This window comes from Squalius cephalus, assembly GCF_949319135.1.
Source record: "Squalius cephalus genome assembly, chromosome: 12".
Taxonomy (NCBI): Eukaryota; Metazoa; Chordata; class Actinopteri; order Cypriniformes; family Leuciscidae; genus Squalius; species Squalius cephalus.
Window position 1 is genome coordinate 37482589 of NC_137133.1, and position 16021 is coordinate 37498609.

Genomic DNA, 16021 nt, shown 5'->3' on the forward strand with positions numbered 1-16021 from the left:
CAGAGAAGCCTATGGAGGAGTGAGACAGCTCTCGGATTTCATCAAAAATATCTTAATTTGTGTTCTGAAGATGAACGAAGGTCTGACGGGGTTGAACAACATGAGAGTAATTACTGACAGAGTTTTCATTTTTAGGTGAACGAACCCTTTAATGCCCACAGATGCTGTCTAGTAGTGAAGTAAGTGACATTTCCAAAGATCTCAAACTATTCAACCAATCAGACCTCTTGCATCCGTTCACGCCGTTCCAAAGATGTCACGACATAACAGGAAGTGACATCGGTCAGTGAGTGATTGCATACACAAACCCACAGTGAAGTGGTGAACCTGATTTGCTAGAAACTTAAGCAATTTGCTTACTAGTGAAATAGTGTTCAAAAATAATACTGGCATCTCTTTATTTCAAGTGCTTCCCTTTTAAATGAACTAGAAAGGTCCCTAAAATATCACAAAACAGTAAAACAATCACGTAGTGAATATGATTATACGTCACATTCAATATAAAAAACTCAAATACAAAAAGAAAACAATATAAAACATTGGAGAACAAGGCAAATAAAACACTTTGGTCAAAAAGAAACTATTCGTGGTACATGTTTCCAGGAGGACGTCCTTTTACTTGCACTCTCGTCAAGCAAACGTGAAAACGCACCGAATGAACTTAAACGCATCAAATTGCCACGAATGTAAACAAAAAAATATTTTCAATTTGAGCAACTGACCCTGACGCAACAGATTTGGCCAACGAATACGGTTCTTCGGCTTCCCGAGTATCATACACGATCCAGAAAACGATTCCTCTCCGTTCACGTACACAAATATGTGTTTATATATTGGTTATATGTCAGCAGGAGAACGTCTCCCTAGAGAACATTGCATGCTGGGATGGCGGAGAGTGGCGTCGGAGGTTAAAGCTCTCTCTCTGCGCTTTAGTCTGAAGTTCAGACCAGGAGAAAACTATTAAAACCACGTCATCATGTATGACTGGATTTGCACAAACCACACCAAACGGCCTCGTACAGTACGGGATGAAGCGACGCCCAACATTTCCTCGTATGTCATGCCGTGAGCGTGGAGAAGCGTGTCTCGGTGCGCGTGGGTACGTAAGCGTGTGGCGCAGGCGCTCATTCGAAGGCCCACACCTCCAGGTTCTGGATGATGAAGTCCTGTTTGGAGGACAGTGGCAGGTTATTGAAGGTGGAGCACTTGGAGGTGGTGCCGTGGTAAAGGTCAGCATCCAGCCACAGGCCCAGACGACCCCTGGGAAGCGGACAGGTGAGTGTTAAATGGAGAGTTCACGCAGAAATGATTTGAAAAATGAAAAATTAGCCCATGATTTACTCACCCTGAAGTCATCCTAGGTGTACATGACATTCTTCTGACAGACGAATACAATCAGAGTTATATTGAAAAATGTCCTGGCTCTTACAAGCTTTATAATGGCAGTGAATGACTGTTTCTGTTTTGAAGTCCATTAAAATGCATCTATCCATCATAAAAGTGCATCTATACATCATAAAATTGCATCTATCCATCATAAAAGTCCATCATAAATGCATCTATCCATCATAAAAGTCATAAAAATCAATAAACTTTTATGATGAATGGATGCACTTTTATGATGGATAGATGCACTTTTATGATGGATAGATGCACTTTTATGATGGATAGATGCACTTTTGATGGATAGATGCACTTTTATGATGGATAGATGCACTTTTATGATGGATAGATGCACTTTTATGGACTTCAAAAGAGAAACAGTCATTCACTGCAATTATAAAGCTTTGAAGAGCCAGGACATTTTTTTAATATAATGCCAATTGTATTCGTCTGAAAGAAGAATGTCATATACACCTAAGATTGACTTGAGGGTGAGTAACTCATGCATTCGGGCTAATTTTAATTTTTGTGTGAACTATCCCTTTAAACATGAGGCGGCGAGAGACACGCATGTACGGCAGGTTAGCATGTTTCTGAACTCACCCTCCTCCTCCGATCTGAAGGGAATCCGTGTTTCCTTTCACAAAGTAGGAGTTTTCACCCGTCCAGCGGTACACCTGAAGATAAAGGACGTTGAGTGTCGTTATTTAAATGTTTTTTGAAGTCTGAAGGTATTGAGGCCTGATTATCTGGGCAATATAAACAGATTTTCAGTTTGAAAGGATTTCGACATTGCTGTGTGGATGCTAGGCAATTGATAAGGGGTTCTGTGTGGTTGCTAGGGTGTTGCTAGGGACCTCTGAGAGGTTGCTAAGCTGTTCCAAGATCATTGCTAGGGAGCTGGTGGGTTATTGGTTACTAAGCCATGCTGACATTTTACGAGTGGTTGCAAGGGAATTACTTAACGGTTGCTAGTGTTCTCTGAGCGGTTTCTAGGGTGTTGCTAGGGACCTCTGAGAGGCTGCTGCAAGATTCTTGCTAAGGAGCTGGTGGGTTACTGATTAAGAAGCAATTGCTATGTTCATGAGTGATTTTTAGGGTGTTGGTAGGCAGTTGCTAAGGTGTTCTGGGTGGTTGCCTGGCGGTTGCAAATATGTTCTGATTGGTTGCCAGGACATTGCCAAACAGTTGCTAAGATGGTCTGGGTAGTTGCTAAGACATTGCTATGCGGTTGCCAATATTTATGAGTTGTTTCTAGTGTGTTGCTAGGCAGTTACTAAGGTGTTCTGATTGGTTGCCAGGACATTGCCAAACAGTTGCTAAGATGGTCTGGGTGGTTGCTAAGGCATTGCTATGCGGTTGCCAATGGTCCTTAATGGTTTCTAGGGTGTTGCTAAGCAGTTACTAAGGTGTTCTGATTGGTTGCCAGGACATTGCCAAACAGTTGCTAAGATGGTCTGGTTGGTTGCTAAGGTATTGCTATGTGGTTGCCAATGTTCCTGAGTGGTTTCTAGGGTGTTGCTAGGCAGCTGCTACGGTGTTCTGGGTGGTTGCCGGGTTAAGGCATTGCTATGTGGCACTTGCAAGGACATTTTTCATCAATTTTGTCCTTAAAAATCTATGTAGGAACACACCTTGATCTCCGGGCAGAAGCTGTAGAGGAAGGTCTCTCCTGTCCCATAACAGTGCTCACTCACTCGGAAAGGGTGAGTGGAAAACGCTCCAAAAATCTGCAGAGAAAAAAGTTTTTCAACATGACATAATTTTCACCGGTTTTACACCAACAGCGTAGTGGTATGGCCAACAATCCATATCACGGTATTTTTCTAAATTATAGCGGTTTCACCGTATATGACGGTATTTTTCAAGCATTACTGGGTGTTAATCACATCTTCTACTGATTGAGAGAGGAGATACTGCAGTAGATTGACTTAGAATGCCCTATTTTACTGTCATGAGTGGATATTGTAGACAAAAATCCACACTAGTATTAATACAGGTTTGCAAGGCTTTCCTCGGTAACGGCTCATAAATGCGGCTTTATCAGGAAAGATAAAGAAAGATTCAATAGAAATAACATCGAAACGTTTCTAAAGACCGTCAGTTCACTTCAGATACATTCATATAAAAACATTCATAAATCAACGATGTCAAAGCCTTGTGGAAAATCTACTTGTGGCGGGCAGTGTTGATATTGTGAACCAATGTGTGGGAAACACTGTAATATAATTTGAGAGTTATCAATTATAGTTTAACCTCTCCATCTTCACCATCACCACAGTTACAGTGAAAAGACCCTCTCAAACCGTCACGTTTAGTAACACACACACACACACACGTGCAGTTACAGTGAAAAGACCCTCTCAAACAGTGTCGCACCGCATTCCCAACATTGTTAAAGGGACATACTCCGGTATTGCAGTATATAAAAAAGTAATGTCATAACAAAAATAAACACTGGTATTCGGTATGAACCGGTGTACGGCCCAGCACTACAACAGCAGAAACAGGAGTGTGTGTACCTGGTTGTCCATGTCTTTGATGACCATCAGCACAGGGCAGTCCAGCTCCATCAGGTTTCTGTACAGGGTTTTCAGGCTGGTCCCGTGTACGACGGTACTGTAGACCAGACGCCACGGATAACCCTGAACACGCGCCGGCAAACGAGTGGACAACTGCAGAGAAGAGCGTCAAACTAGTCAAGTCAAGTCAACTTTATTTATAGTGTGTTTATAGTGTTTCAAAGCAGCTTTACAGAGATAACAGGAAAATAATGCAACAAAGTTTTTTTCCAAAAGAAAATAGCGTCACAGTCCAGCTTAAAGAGATAGTTCGCCCAAAAATGAACATTAGCCCATGATTTACTCACCCTCAAGTGTGTATATGACATTCTTCTGTCAGACGAATACAATCAGAGTTATATTAAAAAATGTCCTGGCTCTTCCAAGCTTTATAATGGCAGTGAATGGGTGTATGTCTTTGGAAGTCCATCAAAGTGCATCTATTCATGATTAAAGGGTTAGTTCACCCAAAAATGAGAATTCTGTCAGTAATGACTCACCCTCATGTTGTTCAACCCCGTAAGACCTTCGTTCATCTTCGGAACACAAATTAAGATATTTTTGATTAAATCTGAGAGCTGATCACTCCTCCATAGGCTTCTAAGACATTATAACTTGCTGGCCCATAAAAGTTATTAAAGAGATCGTTAATATAGTCCAAGTGACTCCAGTGGCTCAATCTTAAGTTTATCAAGCGAGGAGAATACTTTTTGTGCGCAAAAACAAACAAAAATAACGACTTTATTCTACTATTCATTTCCTTCTCTCTGGGCCTCGTAGTGTTTTTGCGCTGCGCGTCTGTGTTGCACGTCACCACGTAGGCTCACTATTGGTCGACGCTTGTCATGTGTGTGATGCGTGATGACGTGCAACACAGACGCGCTACGCAAAAACACTACGAGGCCCAGAGAGAAGGAAATGAATAGTAGGGATGGGACGAAATATCGTTTGACGAAATATCGCGATACAAAACGTGACGAAACGCATCGAGGTCGAAAAAAATGGATCGCGAAATAAAGATAGATGGCACTGCTGCATGATTTGCGTAGTATATAAATAATTTAGTATATTATATGTGTGTGTATGTATATGGGGCAGACATACAGTCTATGGTGGCAGGCTGGCAGCACCATCTGCTGATCAAGCAGGGTAAAACTAGGCCATTGCATACTGAGTCCGAAATTTTCGTATGCGTTTTTTCGTGTTCGTCAGCCTTAAAATTCGTCACGCACAGAAACCTTGCACACTGAGTCCGATGCGTATTTATTAAACCTTTGCGGAAAAAAACGCAAAAAATACAAAAAGATTCGTCAAGCAGTGAGGATGAATTTGTTGCACTCTTTCTTCTTAAAAAGAAAAAAAGAAAGGAAATATTGGGTCCATCCAATCCTGAGATTGCGCCGAGAGGAAGGAGAGTTTCACCTCCTTATCAAGGAGTTGCGAAATTATTCCGAGCGATTCAAAATTTACCTCAGAATGTCAGTGGAACAGTTTGATGCTTTGCTAGCGATACTGGAGCCACATATTAAAAAGAAGACCACCAACTTCCGTGAACCAATCGATCCTGAACAGGCAGTATGTCTATGGACGGACACGCACACACACACACACACGCGCGCGCGGCCGGCAGAAGCGCTGGGCAGACAGAACAGCTGTATACAGGTTATATTTTATTCAGTGTCTTTGTAATCCGCATTTTGTTTTTCATACAGTACTGCGAGACGAAGTGTATCAACTTGTCAGACGTCATTCTGGATTTTGTCGTTCGCTTGTACGGTGGCTCTGAATTTTCAAAAAACCTCTCAAAACACTGTCTGTGGATGCGAAAAACGCAGAAAACCGAACCCAATCCGAATTATTTTTTTACGGACGAAAGTTTCGTAGGTCAGTGTGCAAGCGTGATTGACATAACGTGAGGTCGAATTTTTTTTTAACGTGCGAAAATTTCAAATGCGAATTTCGGACTCAGTGTGCAATGGCCTTAAGACTGTGTAAGCTATGCCATGCTGTCATTCCGTACACCACATCCAACACATCAAACATGAACCACCACCTTCAACGTCACCATAATAAGTTGTTGTTATAGGCTACAGTAATATTTTTTTCTTTTTTGATATCGTATCGTGACGTATCGTATCGTGACCCTGGCATATCGAGGTGCATCGTATCGTGAGTTTAAGTGTATCGTCCCATCCCTAATGAATAGTGGAATAAAGTCGTTATTTTTGTTTGTTTTTGCGCACAAAAAGTATTCTCGTCGCTTGATAAACTTAAGATTGAGCCACTGGAGTCACTTGGACTATATTAACGATCTCTTTAATAACTTTTCTGGGCCAGCAAGTTTCGGTCCCTTAGAAGCCTATGGAGGAGTGATCAGCTCTCGGATTTAATCAAAAATATCTTAATTTGTGTTCCGAAGATGAACGAAGGTCTTACGCGGTTGATCAACATGAGGGTGAGTAATTACTGACAGAATTTTCATTTTTGGGTGAACTAACCCTTTAAGGAGCTCGACGTGGCTCTGCTGGGGTTAATAAAGGCCTTCTGAAGTGAAGCGATGCGTTCGTGTAAGAAAAATAACCATATTTAAAACTTTATCGACTAAAATAACTAGCAGACGGCCGTACGCATTTTAATGTAACTCAGATTGTATTCGTCTGACAGAAGAATGTCATACACACCTAGGATGACTTCAGCGTGAGTAAATCATGGGCTAATGTTCATTTTTGGGTGAACTATCCCTTTAAAGGAGAAGTTCACTTTTAAAATGAAAATTCTGTCATCATATACTCACCCTCATGTTGTTTCAAACCTGTATGAATTTCTTTCTTCTGCTGAACAGAAAGGAAGATATTTAGAAGATTATCAGTAACCAGACAGTTTTTGGGTCCCATTGACTTCCATAGTATATTTTTTTCCTACTATGGAAGTCATTGGGACCCAAAAACTGTCTGGTTACTGATAATCTTCTAAATATCTTCCTTTCTGTTCAGCAGAAGAAAGAAATTCATACAGGTTTGAAACAACATGAGGGTGAGTATATGATGACAGAATTTTCATTTTAAAAGTGAACTTCTCCTTTAAGTAAGTTCAGTGATGTTTCATTTTTGTTGTTAAAAAAGTTATTAATTTAGTTCATTTATATATATATATATATGCTCTGGAGAAAAGCGTGATGTCATCGTCCAGCTCAGTTCAGTTCTCATATAATGGTGTCAATGCAGGAGATCAATAATATTGTTGAATATTAAATTAAAATACTTGTCGCAATGATCACCACTTTTCACTTCATAGCAAACTAGTCAAACAAATCCCAATGTTTCGTTCATAAGTCTGTAGTTGAAGTGTCAAATAAAGGAGACCTTCTCGATGTGTGTGTCCTCCAGGAGAGCGCTGGGGTCCATCAGCACAGGAAGGAGATCTACCGGCTCCTCGTCCTCGAAGCTGAAGCTCTGGCGTCTCTTGGCCTCGTTAATCGTGATGATCTAGAAGACAAACGTTTTCAGGGGGTGAAAATTCTCATATTTATTTAATCCTTTTATGCTTGAATCTGATTGATCTGAAGGTGTGCAGTTATTTTAATGGAGACGCAGGGCTAAAGTAGTTCCGGCAGGTTTAGATCGCAGCACAGTTCCGGATCACTTCGCCAAAGGATTTCAATTATTTCAAAAGGTCTTTACAGCCGACAACAGCAAAAAACACTGACCAAGAAAATAAATATAGTAAACAACAGGATAAAAACTACTAATTTTTCCATGTTTTTTTGTCACAAAATTACATTTATTAGGTACGAAAAGCACATACTCTCTCTCTCGCTCAAACGCATAACGGCGCTGTTTTTGAAGCAGATAAACGTACAGTTTCACTATTAGTCGAGACGCTGCTGTCGAACACTGAGAGACAGACTCAGGTAATTCACACACGCTTAATCTCTCTCTGTCTCTCATATATATATATTTATTAGGGCTGTCAAACGATTAATCGCATCCAAAATAAAAGTTTGTTTTTACATAATATATGTGTGTGTATGGAGTATAATTATTTTCTCTATATAAATACACACACATGCATGTATATATTTAAGAAATATTTGCATGTATATACTGTGTATATATATTTATATTATATATAATTTATATTATATATAAATATTTTATATATAAATAACACATTTTTCTTAAATATATATGCATGTGTGTGTATTTATATATACAAAATAATTATACACAGTACACACACATATATTATGTAAACACAAACTTTTATTTTGGATGCGATTAATCGCGATTAATCGTTTGACAGCCCTAATATATATATATATATATATATATATATATATATATATATATATATATAATAACTGCATTAATAACTGCTATCAGTGGCTCTAAAATGATGTTTTGGAATCAGAAACGGAGGCGTGGGATGAGATGCGTAAGAAATTAGTTCCACACAAGAGCATTTTAAGGAAAAAAACTCGCAAATGTCTTGAAATAAATCATCTGAACAATGTCTTGAGGTGTTACCGTAGTATAAGCGGAATAATTGACTCCGGGCCGCTGAAATATTAGAAAATAATGCACACCTGAGGATTTTGCATTATTTTCTATGAATTCAACGGCCTGTCATCCATTACTCCTGTATGTTCCTCACGTGTGCTGCTCACCTCCCAGCTGCGAGGAACCGGGTCACTGAAGAAGTTGTCGATCATGGTGAGCTCGTCTTTCTCCACGACCACGAAGCCCTGCTCCTGAGCGTCCTTCCCGTACGCATCGGGAGACCACTGGATGAAGAACGAGTACAGGTGGTCCACTCTGAAGCAGAGGCGGTTCGGTTAGGGACGTACACTCATATTAAACACACACACACACACACACACACACACACACACACACACACACACACACACACACACACACACACACACACACACACACACACACACACACACACACACACACACACACACACACACACACACACACACACACACACACACACACACACACACACACACACACACACACACACACACAGGGATCGACAGTGTGACCGTTTCACTTGCATTTGCAACTAAAAATAGATGTGTGTGAAGTGTAAAATGTTTTAGGAGCATGTGTGTGAAAGTCCTTAAAAAGTCTAAAAAATTCAGTTTTATGAAGTTTAAGGTCATTAAAGACTTAAATATTTAAACGGCATGACAAACTTATTAATCATCAGCTTACACTATTTTAAAGTGTCATTGTTACAGTGTAATTATATATTTAAGTACTGAGTAATATTAATTAACTACATGTACTTACTATAGTGTACTGGTTGGTGTAGGATTAGGGTTTGGTTGAGGGTTAGTTGCATGCATCATTTACTGTTATTACTACGGTAAGTAACATATGTAACAAGAACACTAAAAGAAAGTGTTACCAATTCTCATTTTAAGAGATCTTAAATTTGGAGATGAACAAACAGGAATTGTAATAGAATCTAATGATTTTACGAGTGAAAACGCGGCGCTGTTCTACTCTCTCATGGTTACTCACATTCAACTGGCCAAATATATCAGCGACTTCTTAAAAAAGCAGATGATAATCAAACGTAGAACGAACCAGACCAGTGTATTATGGGCTTGTTTGTAATTAATGTTTTTCCCTAACTTTTATTGCTATTTTTAGCAACACAATACATTGTAACTGGCATTTAATTCAACACAAACTCTTCTAGCCTTTGTCTGGGCAGCCCAGCGTTTGTGTTGAATTAAATACAAGACTAAGAACATTACTTAATGTTATTAAATATATAGATTACATATAGATATATAATAATAATAATAATAATAATAATAATAATAATAAATAAATAAATAAATAAATAAATAAATAAATAAATAAATAATAGATTTTACTAATATCGGCACAATATATATAAGTGCTGTCAAATCTATTAATCACAGCTAACATAAAAGTTTTTAAATATCTAATATTTGAGTGTGAGTGTATGTATAAATACACACAAACTTTTTAAAATATATTAATCGATTAAATCGCAATTAAACAATGTTTTAGAGAGAAATCATTACATTTATTCAGCAAGGATACATTAAATTGTTCAAAAGCGACAGTAAAGACATAAATAATGTTTTTAAAAAACAGCACAACCGTTTTCAACATTGATCATAGCAATTATCTAATTATTAAATATAGTTTGAAGCAGAAATATTTAAATCCTAGTGTACTTTTTATATTCTAATAGATGATTTAGCCTATAAATGATGCAAAAGCTCGTCATACCTTTCTTGCGGCACAGCGAACCAGTACTCCGGCTTCCGGCCCCTGTGGGCGGGGCTTGAGGTGCGACCCATGGCAAAGGACTTCCTCATTGGCTTGCCCACCTTAAAGCAGAGGAACATGGGCGGAGCTTTGCTCTTTTCCTCGTTGAACAGCAGCATGTCTGTGAATCAGACCCGATATCAGCAAAACCGTTGTGTACCGTTCCCCTCACACTCTGTAACACATCTTTCCCTCGCGGGCCAAAATGACCTGAAGCCCTAAAATTATAATTTGTTTCTTCAGAAGGCTCATTTTATTTCATTTTGGTAATTTTTTTGTTTTTATTTTTTAATGCAATTTTTTGGGAGATTTTTTTTTTACCTGATTTGATCAATAAATAATAAATAAATGGTAATTTAAGCACATTCTTTTAACTTAAATTCAAATAACTCATGATTTCATGCATTACCCTTTTAATTCAGCTCAAAATATCTTACACTGGGTGTCTCTGCCGACCTCTTGTGGAAAAATAATAATATAAGATGAAATTTCACGACTTAGGATTAGGGTTATACCTCTTATATCTCTATATGTAGCAAATGAGCTGTTCCTCGGGGTCCTAAAGTCAGTTTCTCTTCAGTTTGCATTCAGATACACATTATAACATTATAAAATAATTTTGTGGTAAAGTTTTAGCATTTTTAGGTGTTTCTATGTGAACTGAAGCATTCCTCGCATTCCATTCATTCCTATGGGGGTCAAATTGACCCGTGAAGGAAGGATTTGTTACTTTTTTTAAATTTCAACCACAATTTATTTTGTGTATTCGTGGTTCAAGTGCGACAAAAGTCCTAGGGTCTTGGACCCCTCTGATGAAAACCAAATTTGTAACATTTAAAAAAAAAAAAAAGAAAAAAAAAGAGAGTTTCGGGTCAAAATGACCGGGTTAAAGGAACACGCCGACTTTTTTAGACTTTAGCTTATTCCCCGTATCCCCCAGAGTTAGATAAGTCCACACACACCCTTCTCATCTCCGTGTGTGCCGTAACTCTGACTGACGCACACACCGCTAGCCTAGCTTAGCACAAACACTGGAGGTAAACGGCTCCAGCTAGCATACTGCTCCCAATAAGTGACAAAATAACGCCAACATTTTCCTATTTACATGTTGTGATTTGTATAGTCACAGCGTGTGCGAATAACAAGGTCACATGAGACACAGCCATTTTCTAACCGTACACACACTGGGAACTATATTCTCAGAAGGCGAAGCACTGCTACTTGGGCGGAGTGATTTGCTCGCAGCACCTGAGAAGCCCCGTGGAGAGGAGCAGAGAGTTCCTCAGAGTTGGAGTAAATCACTCCGCAGAAGTAGCAGTGCTTCGCCTTCTGAGAATATAGTTCCCAGTGTGTGTACGGTTAGAAGATGGCTGTGTCTCATGTGACCTTGTTATTCGTACACACTGTGACTATACAAATCACAACATGTAAATAGGAAAATGTTGGCGTTATTTTGTCACTTATTGGGAGCAGTGTGCTAGCTGGAGCCATTTACATCCAGTCTTTGTGCTAAGCTAGGCTAGCGGTGTGTGCATCAGTCAGAGTTACGGCACACACAGAGATGAGAAGGGTGTGTATGGACTTATCTAACTCTGGGGGATACGGGGAATAAGATAAAGCCCCAGAAAGTCGGCGTGTTCCTTTAAGAGACATCGGTCGTCAAGAGCACAAGAGACTGAGGCATCATGATGGTTCTGCTCAGGGCCAAACGGGATCTTACGCAAGTGTTCAACCTTTGTTTGTTTTTCCAATGTCACCATCAACCTCTGCTGAGAGACACACTGAAGTAAACACACAAGCTCTGACACGAGTGCACTGCCTACACACACCGCATTCAGACATTTTCAACACAAAAAACAGCAACATTGTGCATTATTCATTCTCTACTCTCTGGGAAAAATGATCAAGCAGGATTGCGTATCTTTCATGGAGAAGACAATCCCAGAATGCACTGCAATAAAAGCTGTTTTTACATTTAAATAACTCCAAAATAACACTGCCTATGTAGATAACACACAGTAGACAGCAAAGCAGCGCACTAGTTTTAGAAAGTGCATATCAAAAACACTCCTTGGCTGTGATTGGTTGGTCTGTCCTGTCAATCAAAATAAAACTCACCTTCGATTGGTCTCTGCATTGTGTTCACGAGCCACGACTTCATCTCGGCCTCACTGGCCCGTCGGCGTTTCTCCGCCTCGGAAAGAAGCTCTACGTCTGAGTTCGGTCCCTTATTGTCCTCAACATGTGGTCCAGGCAAACTACATTTCCCAGAATCCTCTGGGGTCACCTTGCTTTTTTGGTCGTTTTCGATTGCAAAGACACCGTTTACTAAAGTTTCACCGCTTGTTTTGGCCACTTCTACGGCAGCCTCCTTCCCATCATGCACCAGAGACCGTAGCAGATCCGCGTTGTCATCCGTGGAACGGTTGTGAAGCCCTTCATCTTCCTCTTCCTCAGCAATAAAAACACTCACGGATTTGTCTTTTTGCTCCATTGACATGCGTGTGGGTGTTCTTCTGTGCTCCTGAAGTGACGCCCCCTCCTGGCCGGAGCAAGTAGTGTTTGAGTCACTTTGCAGCAACTCTAGTTCAGTAAAACCTTCATCCGATGGCGATTTGTCAGCGATTTGGCTCTCTGATATCTCAGAGACGGCCGATTCGATATCGTCTAATATGATTGGGCGATTGGGCGCTCCGAGAGCTTCGTAACGACTAAAAGGGTTCAGATCTTGTTCTGAGGGAAGCTCTTCCCACTCGCCAGGCCTGTATAACGGACAGAGATCCCGCGGTTCATCACTATTATCACGGATCATCATCATCATCATCATCATGAGGGGGAAGATGGTGAAATTAAAAGAGAGAAAAACAAACAAAACATCCAAAATGAACAAACGCAAGACAACTGAACAAAACAGAACATGACAAATAAATATGACAAAACTTAAGTGATGTTTGGTGTTAAAATAGACTAAAATGGGATGAATGAAAAAGTGGAGTCATGCTTATGAGAAAGAGGACTTTTAATGAATATTTGAAGATTAGCATAAATTAATTTTGATTTGTCCCTAAAAATAAATTCCACTAAAAATGCATTTAAAGTAATACTTTGTTGACTTGGTCTATGGGACGAGTGTGCAGGATGGAGAATAAATGCTTAAAATATGCAGCAATTAAACTGTTTATAAAGTACAGACTTTACATATTTAAATCGTTCGCTTTGACTCAGGGCTTTTTCTGTAGGTGTGTGCTTAAAAAAAAAAAGAGGATTTTCAGGAATGAATAAAGTAATGAATTAATGAATAAATAAGCAATTAAAAAATAAAAAAAATGAATGAAAATAAATAGGAAAAAAAATACATTTAAATTGATCAAAATAACAATGAAAATAAATTCAAATACAAATTAAAATCAACATATCATTAAAAATAAAAGAGAATAAATAAATTCAAATAAGAGCATTTCACAAATCAAATGGTTTTAATCAAAAACCATTAAAATAATAAAATAAACAAAACCATTTAAAAAAGATTTAAAAAAAATATATCATTAAAAATGAAGGAGAATAAATAAGTTCAAATAAATGCAATTAATAAATCAATTAGTTTTAATCAAAATAAATGAATAAATAAACAAATTAAAATAAATAAGTAAAACATTTTTTTTAATTAATATATAAAAAAATAAATGACAATTAAAATAAATACATCATTAGGAGAATAAATTCAAATAAAAGCATTTATTACATCAAATAGTTTTAACCAAGATAAATAAATAAATAAATAAATAAAAGAAAAGAAAAGGAATTAAAATATAAATTAAACAAATTAACCCAAAAACTAACTCGACTGGTATTGGTTACTAAAGTGTTAAAATATCAACCTAAATTCATTTAATTTGATCTATGCACCCATAAATATTTCCTGAACCAAAAGCGTGACCTGATACAAACTAAACCAAGAGACATTAGAGCCGTTAAAACTTAAAACTCCTTAAATGAATAAGACACAGGAAGTGTCTGCTCACAGATTACATAATAAAAGCCTTCCTTTTATATAATGCTGACACTTAACTTTAAAACAGTGAACACAAGCACATAATCATTTTAAAGGGGACATATCATGAATATCTGCCTTTTCCCGTGTGTAAGTGCTATAATCGGGTCCCGGTGCTTCTACCAACCCGGAAAACGTGAAAAGTGAAACCCAGTAACTTTGTTCTGGTGAGTCTTTCTCTGCAAGCATGTCAAAAAACAAGCCGATCAGATTTCGCTCTCCTTCTGACGTATGAAGAGGATCTTATTATAATATTACCATATAATATGCCCTTAATCTGCACGTTTACACACACCAGCCGACGTTTGGTTTCGCAAGCGACGACAGAGACCAGTTCTAACCATAGACTGTAAAAAATATGGACAAAGCGTCTGTGACGTCACCCATAGACTTTCTGAAGAACGGGTTTGAAGCCGTTTATGGGGGGTATGGGCGGCGCCATCTTGGAAAATCATGGGAAATCCTAACCCCGCCCACCTTCTGACGCAACGTCACTCAGCTCGCTCTGCTACTCAGGTTATCTCTGTGTATATTTTAGGCAACGAAATATGTTATAAAACACCATACTAACTCTTTTCGTTTTCATTTAAAGAAATCTTAAACATTATAGCCACACAAATGTAGTTCAGGCAACGTGTATTGATTATATTCACTGCACATAACGTTTGCCTATTTATGAAAAAATAAAATATAAAACACAAACCTGCCTCTTTTCGTTTTAAATATAATATAAAAATATTAAACATTTTATGGCCCAGGCAATATGTGCATTGCACATATTTTGCAGTAAACAACTTTACAGATCATCTTCGTTGTGTTAAAATGTAAAATGACAAAACTCAACCCAGTCTCTTTTTGTTAAATTTCACTTTTATCAATATTAGCCATTATAAAAGTATAAGTAAAAGGTACAAGAAGCTATACAAATAAAGCAAACAATTCAGTCAAACATACAAAGTCAGCGCTCGATCTAGTCTAACCACACAACGGTAAAGTTAAATAGCTTATAAAGTTATGAAACTTCCCCTCAGCCAAAACGATTGGCCAGGGAACAAATTATAGATTCACGAGACCAAAAATCGCCCATTAGAAATACACAAGACGAATTATACCTCATGTTTAACCACTACAGAGACGCCAGAGTCTGCGGCAAACCTCAGAACGACTAGCCGAGGAAAGGCTGTTCCCGGCGGGGTGCATGAACGCCGAGCGCCCGGTCATCGCAGGATCAACTGGATACAATTTCTGGATAAAATAATAAATCTTTAAATAAACCACAGATTTGAGCTTTAAACAACTACATTCTCGCCTGAAAAACTCTTAAAACTACATTTCATGATACAGAAACAGTAGTATTATATTTCAAATGTGTTAAAAAATGGCGCTTCTTATGTTGTCATTCTCCAGTTGGCGCAGCCTAAGCTGTCAATCAAGCTGTCAATCAAAGTTAACCACGCCCTTATTTGTCATACATTTTATATCTAAATACTATCTAAACTAACGAGTTAGAAAAAAAATCACCCCCCTCAGAGTTGTCAGGCACTCGGAACCTATCGAAAAATACAATAAAAGTCCATGGGACCAACCTGTAAAAACATGAATTTATGCTGTGAAAACAGACATTTTAACATGGGGGCTATGGACATTTGCTCCCTTTTGGGACCTGCCCCTAGCGGATTTTCGATGTATTGCAGTTTTTCGCA

At 38.5% G+C, this 16021-nt stretch overlaps 1 protein-coding gene across 4 annotated transcripts in view; it reads right to left on the reverse strand.

The window, feature by feature from the left end:
* Positions 1-313: 313 nt before the first annotated feature.
* ncoa7b (nuclear receptor coactivator 7b) overlaps positions 314-16021 on the reverse strand; it is a 30105-nt gene continuing 14397 nt past the window's right edge. For 2 of the 4 annotated variants that reach the window (XM_079888065.1, XM_079888064.1), the window contains exons 9-16: positions 12386-13029; positions 10229-10388; positions 8611-8758; positions 7307-7429; positions 3906-4058; positions 3018-3113; positions 1987-2060; positions 314-1260 (exon numbers count right to left, since the gene is read on the reverse strand). In XM_079888065.1, the coding sequence (XP_079744191.1) occupies positions 1125-1260; positions 1987-2060; positions 3018-3113; positions 3906-4058; positions 7307-7429; positions 8611-8758; positions 10229-10388; positions 12386-13029 (1534 nt within the window). In that variant the 3' untranslated portion in view covers positions 314-1124. Of the gene's footprint in view, positions 1261-1986; positions 2061-3017; positions 3114-3905; positions 4059-7306; positions 7430-8610; positions 8759-10228; positions 10389-12385; positions 13063-16021 lie in introns of all 4 variants that reach the window. The other 2 variants (XM_079888063.1, XM_079888062.1) reach the window with 1 other exon arrangement.